This window comes from Hipposideros armiger, unplaced genomic scaffold (assembly GCF_001890085.2).
Source record: "Hipposideros armiger isolate ML-2016 unplaced genomic scaffold, ASM189008v1 scaffold_266, whole genome shotgun sequence".
NCBI classification, from domain to species: Eukaryota; Metazoa; Chordata; class Mammalia; order Chiroptera; family Hipposideridae; genus Hipposideros; species Hipposideros armiger.
This window is the reverse complement of record NW_017731616.1, coordinates 531140-540256: the sequence shown is the minus strand read 5'-3', so window position 1 is coordinate 540256 and position 9117 is coordinate 531140. Positions and strand designations below refer to the sequence as shown.

At 39.1% G+C, this 9117-nt stretch overlaps 1 protein-coding gene across 1 annotated transcript in view; it reads right to left on the bottom strand.

The window, feature by feature from the left end:
• MYO3B (myosin IIIB) overlaps positions 1-9117 on the bottom strand; it is a 443683-nt gene that overhangs the window by 411443 nt on the left and 23123 nt on the right. The window contains exons 5-6 of the mRNA XM_019656795.1: positions 960-1059; positions 550-581 (exon numbers count right to left, since the gene is read on the bottom strand). Of these exons, the coding sequence (XP_019512340.1) occupies positions 550-581; positions 960-1059 (132 nt within the window). The remainder of the gene's footprint in view (positions 1-549; positions 582-959; positions 1060-9117) is intronic.

Genomic DNA, 9117 nt, shown 5'->3' with positions numbered 1-9117 from the left:
TAGAAAGAGGAGCATAAAAACTTAAAGTGCCCCCCTGCTATTTTTCTTTGCTTGCTCTTTAGTAAGTAAACCAATACACCCAAAGTAACTTCATTTATTTTTGAGCAATTTCTTCTGAGCAAATGATTCACTGATACATTTTAACACAAACTCTTCTTACCAATAAAGCAATGACTATTCAAAATCATCAGTCTTTTCTCCTACTATGTTGACATTGATAAAGAACATTTTAAAAAGTGCTTCTGTAAATGTTTTCTTATTATTTATAACAATCATACTGAAGTACTAATTGTTGTTGAACTCATTTAGAAGGTTAACCATTCAATAAACTTAAAAAGGAAAACCAAGTGATTTTTGGTTTGTGACTATCAATACAAGAGTGTTGCAAGGGGATATTTAATGGTTCTCTGGCCTTAGGTAATATTGCTCTGCGTTTCTTCTCATACTTTCAGTTCCTGTTAATGTTTCCAGTTCAACCAGCCTCACGTGTAGCAGCAATAATCACAATTTAAAGGGATGTTAGTTCCCAGACCCAAAGGACTAGTTTACCTTCTGCTCACTGGGAATAAGTATGCCTAAGGCTAGAGAAAGTCGTTTGAAAGACCAAACCGCTTTCTCTTTTCATATGCAAAAGAAGAAATGACAAAATGTAAATTATAGACAATTGCCCTGAGACGAGAAATTCTTCCCAGAAAAGCAAAAAGTTTTTGTCAAATTCTTCCTTCAAAACACTTTTGTTTTCCATCTTTAATAAAAGTGTTCCTAAAGCTGAAAATAGATTAGCAAACAGCATCTCCTAGGGTGATCCATCTGGTAAACCCCCCACTTTTGTGTTTGACTGGAAAAGTCCCTCAGCCCACAGTGTAGCAGAGAGGCCCCAAGTCTTCTGAGACTGCAATAAATTGTTGCCCTTGGCTAAACTGCACACATCAAGAAAACAAACGAAAAGCAGTCATTACCAAAGTCAACGAGCTTAACTCCTCCTTCTGTTGTCAGAAGAATGTTATTCCCCTTGACATCACGGTGGATGATTCTGTTATTGTGCAAATGCTGAAGGCCCTGCATGGCATCCCACCACCACCAAACAACAGGAAAGAGAGAGGGAAAATTTACATGGTTATTTTAAAACAATTACTCAACTATTAAAAAGCTAATCAAAGTCCACATTTAGCTAACCTCCCTGCTGTTATACACCTTGCATATTATGAGATTTCCCCTTGTTGCTATGCAATGGGGATGTAAACAATGACAAATTGTCCCCCCCTGCTGTCATCCCCAACTCAGTGGATATTCTTACCAATAGGGCACCATATAAGATGTATGAGATCAATGCTTNGTAATAGTTATATATTTTACCCCTCAGAAAGTGATAACTCCCCTCCCCCAATCTGTTGCCCCTCTGACATCATGTATATCTATTACAATTCTATTGATTCTATTTCCTATGCTGTACTCCACATTCTGTGACTATATATATATATATTAAATTATAGTTGACATACAATATTATTCAGCTTCATCTTCAGCTGTGCAGCGCAGTGATCAGGCATCTACACAGTCCATGAAGTGGTCTCCCTAACAAGACATGTGCCCATCTGACACCCTACAAAATATTTACAACATTATTGATTATATTCCCCAAACTATCTTTCATATCCCTGTGGCAATATTTCCTACACTTCTTTGAGTCTCACTTCCCTCACTGGTAAAACAGAGAAAATAATGTCTACTATAGAGAGCTATTGTGAGAATTAAATAAAATAATGTATTAAAAAATCACCTAGATAAGTGATAAAAAAAAAATCACCTATCCTAGCCCTGGTGTATTAGCGGGTCCTCAGTAAGTACAAGCTTCCTTTCCACTGTACACACTTGCTCAGCAGGCACAATAATTATACTACCTGACAATCAGCTGGCTCATGGCACTGAAACTGGTCCTTGAGGTCCCCTGCCTGCCAGACATTACCCTCCTGTAGTTGCTGAACCATTAAAAGATCTGGGGTGTCCTAGGGAAAGAAACAGGCACCTCTGGTGGCTGAAGAACACTTCTGGACAGCAGCCACTTGCCACCCAGAATAGAAGTATTTCAGTGTTTTAGCAATCAGCATGGCCACGACCATGCATACCAGCTAACTATAAGACATTATTTTAATATAGTCTACAAATGTCTTCAATAAAAACAATAATGACAACTTTGGTTCCTTTTCTTGGGTTTCAGTCATTTATAAACATTCAGTTTAATTCTTTATTACATGTAATGGTGGGAAAGGACCTTAACCTGCTGCTATCAACAAAATAAACATAAATTAGGGTTAGATCCCTTTTTGCTACAGATCAGGATATTACCTAGCATGTGCTGCTGCAAATATTAGCTGAGCAATACCAATATCGACAGTGGGCATGGGTTGTACTGAAAATCCCTTAGTTCAAGTGAGTCACAACATATAGATTCTAGTCACTATTCCCCACCTATCCATTCAGTGTCCCTGGGCACTTAGCCTGACAGCCTTGGATTCCATATCTATAAAGCCACTATAATCATGATTAACTGGCATCCTCACAGGTAGGTGTGAGCACGCAAAAATAATATTTGTAAAACTTGTATGCAAATGTCAGATACTATTATTCATATCATTTATTATAAGAAACTGGGTGTCAGAAAACAGTAGAGGCAAAAAGGGTCAATAAACATGGCTAATGGAAAGACTGTGTTAAAGAAAAATAAATACACACACACACACACATACATATACCAGGGGTGCCAAAAAAATGTATACAAATGGACACTTTGGTCTACATTGCTCAAGCAGTAGTTTGCCATAATCAGAAGCATCTGGACGCTGATAGTAACCACTCAGTACCACTTATAATTGCAGAAGTCAAATGTGACTTGTATTCATCTTTTGTTACTGGTATATATTGGGTATTACAATTTTAATAGATTTTTCCTTTCTTAAAATGTGTATACACTTTTTTGGCACCTCTGTATATATGTGGCTAACATCACAGGCAGGGAGACCAGAGGCTCAGTGTAAACAAAGGTTGAGGGAAGTGACCTGGGCCAAACAACTCAGGAAATAATAAAAAAAAATCCTTGGTCAGAGAGCAAGTAAGATAGAGCAAAATTCTGAAGGTGTTAAGGGCCCCTACGGGGAAGGCAATTTGTTATTCTTGGCACAACCACAAAGAACTGTGTATGCCTCAGACACCTGAGAGAGCAGCATGTGTGTGTTTGTGTGTTTGTGTGTGTGTGTGTGTGTGTGTGTGTGTGTGTGTGTGTGTGTGTGTGTGAAGACAGGCCAAGCTTACCTCTGTAACTAAACTAGCGCCTATAACAAGCAGACCTCTAGGTTCCAAACGCCTGGTTCATTATCTTGGAAACTTGAATTATTTAATACAGAGAAGGGATGCTAAGTATTTGGAGGGTTATTATGGGTTGAATTGTGTCCTCCAAAAGATATATGCTAAAGTGCTAACCCCCAGAACCAAAGAATGTGAACTTATTTGGAAATAGGGTTATTGCAGATGTAATTAGTTGATGTCATACTGGAGTAGGGTGGGCCCCTAATCTAAAATCACTGGTGTCCTTCTAAGAAGATGGCCGTATGATGACAGAGACACACAGGAGAACACCATGTGACGACAAAGGCAGACATTGGAGATTTTCAGTTGTAAGCCGAAAAACACCAAAAATTGCCAGTAAACTGCCAGGAGCTAGGAAGAGGCAAGGAAGGATCCTAGAAACTTCAGAGGGAACATGCCCTGCTGACACCTTGGTTTCAGACTTCTAGTCTCCAGAACTGTGAAATAATAAAATTCTGTTGTTTTAAGCCACACAGTTTGTGCTACTTCGTTATGGCAGCTCTAGGAAACTAATACAGAGTGGACAAGACTTTGACCCCAGGACAGGAGGAGAACTCACTTTAATTTCTCCACTGGCCACAAGAACAGCCTCATGGGAGCAAATGGGCAGGAAGGCAGTGTGTGTGTTTGATTGTACTGTGGGTGATTTCACTGGTGGCTGTTGGAATGCTGAGCCACTACTGCCTCTCAGATACTCACAGGCAATATTACCATAACCTCCCCCCAAGTCAGTCCCTAACAATGAAGCCATGTTGCTTGCAGTGGTCACAGCCAGGGAAATTTAAGAACATGGGTTTTTGATAGCTTTACTGGGCTGCTGAATCAATAAACTCTAGAACTACCAACTTCTGCACTTACAAGATTATGTGAGAAACTTAATTTCCTATTGTTTAAGTCCTTTTGCTCAGGGTAGTTTGTTAAACACATACTTTTCATGTTGCACATTTTTCTTTCCCTCTTAAAATAATCTTCTATGAGTCACAGTATGCTACTGATATACTCAGTTAGTAAAAAATTATACTAATCTTCACTTTTAGATTAATCCTTTTACCAAGCCAGGCAGTATTTCCCCAGTAGTATTGTTTCAAAGCACCATCACACTAAGGGCATTCCCTAGAATTTTTCTCCTACACTAGTGCGATGATACTGCTTTCACTCACTGTGTTTTCAACTTTCGTAATATCCAAGTGAGGCAGTGAGAGGAAATAAGTGGAGAATCTTGACAATAGGATAGTTAATTCAAGCTGCAGCTTCCAGCTGCCCTGGTGAACTGTGTGTGCATTTGGACTGCTTGTCAACATTTGATTGTGGTACGATCACATTCCATTAGCTACCTGGTTTGTAGTATAGCCTATTTGAATTAAATATTGCAGTTATTCAAGCTGGTGAAATACAAATGGAAATAAAAATGGGAAAAGAATAATTTGGTTCAATATCTCAAAAATAAAATAGAATCAGCTACATTTTCAAAATAAAAAAACTGGTCGCCTGCAATGATTTTATTCCACTGGCAATGGCATGAGTACATTGTTGTCATATTTAATTTAAGTACCACTTATTCACACAAGCATAAGTGGACACATATTAAGATCAATACTATGCAGGTCATCATATTGAAGAAAAGCAGAGTTTGCCATCCCAAAATATGCCTTTTGGGATATTGATTGTAAGCTGGTTTTTAAAAAACAAAAGACTCAGAACATTTTACCTTACTGCCTAAAAGGAATTTAGATAGAGGAACTGCTCCAGGAAGGGCTATATCATCATAGATAACTGTAGTTTAATCTGAAGTAGGTGTGGTAGACGGGGGAACCTAGCAAATCCCATTTGTTCAAAGTCTTCTCTGTGTGCCATTGTTGAAGAAGAGCCAGCAAACATTTATTTGCCAAACATTTGCTTTTCCATCTCCATGGGAAATGCCTTCCTGCCCTTTGAAGTCCAAACCATACACCCCCACACACCTTTCTCCTTAATTCCATATAAGGGTCAACTGCCCAATGGGTTTTTAGGTCTCATATCTTATGACCCCTCCCTGCCCTCCAGCATGTACATCTGTAATAAATTTTGTATACTTGTCTCCTGTTGATCTGCCTGTTAATTTTAATATTAGTTCAGCTAGAAAAACTTAGAAGGTAAAATTACAGTATATGTTTTTACACCTCCACAACATGAAGACAATGTTCATTTGAACCATTACTCATTATACTTTCAAGGACTGCTCTTGACCCCAAACCTTGCTCACAGTTAAGAGTACAATGGTTTATGGAATCAAACTGACAAGAAACTGTTCGTGTGGACATGCTTATGGAGGATTATGGAGCAAAAAGAGGTTTTGCTAGAAAGCAATTCTCCATTGGGAAAATAAAAGCCTAAGGATTGTGTAGGCTTGAGTCCCCAGAACTGCAGCCTGGGCCTCAGAGCAAAATGGCCACAAGCACACACCCAGAGAGAATCTCTGAGGCATGCTCATAGCCATCAGGCACTTGCTCCTGAAGGCACTGTCAAGGTCTTCACACTGTCATCTGCCTGCTCCTTAATGTACCCACTACATCAGGCAAGATGTGACACTGGCTTTGTCCCACCGAGAAGGGAACAAGTTCCAGGCGATCTGGGAAACAGAAGCTCACCACAGACCACGACCCTGCCTTTTATAGAAATACTCCACATATTTTATTCAACCCAGCTGAAAGTGAAAAGTCATAACAAATGTACAAAGCCAAAAGCAAGCGTCTGTTATTTACATTTTGTGATTCCAAGAACAGGATCGCCCTTTTCCTTGTTACATCACCTCAAATTTGAGTTCAGTGGCCTCAGTTATGCTTTCCTTTAATAACAGATTAATTAAAATATACAGAGAAATTTGCTAATGCCAATAGTGTTAAAGCCCTCTTCAAATTACCCTCCAAATTCATCTTCTCTTTTTGGCTTTTTTACCAATGGATCCATTCATCCAACAGATGCCTATCAAGGACCTACTCTGTATCAAGCACTATGCTGAGAGGTGGGTGCCCCAAATCCCTACCTGAGTTTAGGGTCCAGATGGGAGACCTGCCTGCCAGCAATTACAATAGAATAGCTATGGTGTGCTAATGGAGGGTGTGAAGACTGCAGTGGAAGCCTGGGGATAGAAGCCTCAGTGTTAGTCAGGGATTAGGGAAGGTCCCGCAGGGGAGATGCATTTGAACTGAGACTTGAAGACTGAGGGAGAATGTTCCAAAATTCTGAGGGCCACTCCAGACAATGCAGCAATCCATGAAAGTGTTTAAAGAAATGATATATCAGGATGAATTTGAAGAATTACCTGTTGTTCACTACTGTTAAAGCACTAAGTACAAGTAATTGGAAAAATTAATCTGAAATGAGGCTGGACAGGTAGATAAGGACTAGAATACGAAGCTCTTTGTTTGCCATCCAGAGAAGCCTTGACTTTGTCCTGCAGTGTTTCTCAAAATGGGATGCATGAGATCCCTATGAAAATTTTTGTTTTGTTTCTGTTTCAATAATTTTATTAATAATAATGAAATGAGAAGAATAATGGTAAAAACATATTCCAGATCACCTGAATGACCATGTACCACACAATTTCAATACCCATGTTGACGTTTATTATTAAGCTGGCACCAAGCCAACAGAGAGGGTACCAGTTAGAGGCCAAAGGAGATGCTGTTTGAACAAAGAGCTCACCTAGCTGAAATAGAGTCAGCGGTGGGAGAACTGGGTCACCACGTGGTACATGGTAGCAAGTATGACAAAATAAAATAATCTGTGCTGTCATGCTCTGAAACATATTCACATGGCAAAGAACAACTGAGTTTCACAAAACAATGTCATTTGTCTCATGAAATTAAAGCTGCTTATTTGAATGTTGCTGGCTTTGTAGGTTTCTCATAATACATTTTTTTCCTTTTGGTTTTACAGTTCTATAAATATAAGTGACTGGGAGTTTATTTCTAGTTTCATGTCTTTTAAAACCTCTTTAAGAAACATTTAAGATTGAAGTAAACACTGGAATCTGCAGGGTTTTTCTTGTTCTCTAAAATGGGTCTATTACCCAAGTATGAAAAAGAGGGCCATAGATGACAGGGAGCCACTGAAGAAATCTGAGCAGATTGGTGTGAACCAGCTACTGTTAGGAAACCACTCTGGCAGTCCCACAGATGAAGGAAAACCGTACAGACAAAATGAGGATGGAAAGACCTCTAAGAGATGACTGCCTGAGTCCTCTTATTAGAAGAATACATTTGCTTAATCTCAGAGAGTTGCTCTCAGGCACAGGCCAGAATACTGTGGAATTAAATGCTGAGTTCACAAGAAAAACTGTACCTGTGTTTCATGGTATGCTTTATCTAGCTGGAAGATTCCCCAAACTTCTACATGTTATCTCCCAGAGGGTTCTGTGATGATGCCAAAACTAAATTAGGACCAAATTCCAGGTTTAATTGGGAAACAAAAAAGTGTACAAGACTAGTTGCTATGTACCTGGTAACAAAACAACAAGAACAACAACCCCAAACCAACCAGGACCACTATATATAGTTCTGTAGACCAGCTGGAGCTGAAATATGTCTCTTCACCAAACCATGTGTCACTGGAACTGCATCTATCCAGGGAAAGTGACTTTTTCTAATTTACATGAAGTCTGGATGAGGCCAAGCCATGACCCTTGGAGAGGGCTGACTTTTATGGAGGGGGCACCTTTTTCTAATGGCATGAAGGCATCCTATGGGCTAGCAGTGGCTTATTCCTATTTTTCTGAGATTAAGTGTTATCATTATCACTCACCAAACCAGAACTCTCACAGTTCAATGAGGATAAAGGATTTTCTTCTTCCTGAAAATTGTGTGAAGCATATGACTTTCCCATTAAAAGGCATAGTGTCAAGGCATTCAACAAACACATAGAAATAGATGTCCTCTGCTTACCTCAGGGGCCATCCAGAACGGGGTGCCAACAGATGTGTTTCTCCGCAGACGTGTACTGGTGAGTTGAGCCGAGACACCTATAAGGAAAGGGTGTTGTAATTGAGCAATGAGTAGAGAATGATGCTAGACCAGGGGTTGGCAAACTTTTTCCATAAAGGGTCAGATAATAAATATTTTAGGTTGTTTGAGCCATATGGTCTCTGTCATAACTACTTACCTCTCCACCTGTAGTGCAAAACCAGCTACAGATAACACAGAAACCAATGAGTGTGGCTGTGTTTCCATAAAAATTCATTTATGGAGGCATATAAATTTCATGCGTCATAAAGTATTCTTCTTTTGATTTTTTTCCCAACCATTTAAAAATGTAAAAACCATTCTTGGTTCAGACGCCATACAAAAAGAGGAGGCAGGTCAGATTCAGCTGACAGGTTGTAGTTTGCTGACCTCTGTGTGGGAGCATTTGTCACTCCATCTAAATCACTAGAATATTTTTTTCCCTAATGAACATTTCTATCTGCATTGCTGTAAAATTGGAATCAAAAGAAAACATCAACAATGAGGATCCACCCAAAATATGTTCCTATTATATTTCCAGTATATTTCAGGTGATTTCTTTCTTACAATAGTGCTTCATTTTATGGAGAAAGAAAATTGGCATGTATTATCTATAATAGAGCATCAGTGTAGACATAAAAATTTATCAGTGCCTTAGCTTGCCTAGAAGACTGGAACACAAGCAAGAAAACAATGTTTGTCAAATGGAAAAGGAAATGAACTTATATTATGTAGGGCTCAATGTTGAGAACCTAAATTTTAATAAAATTCCAAT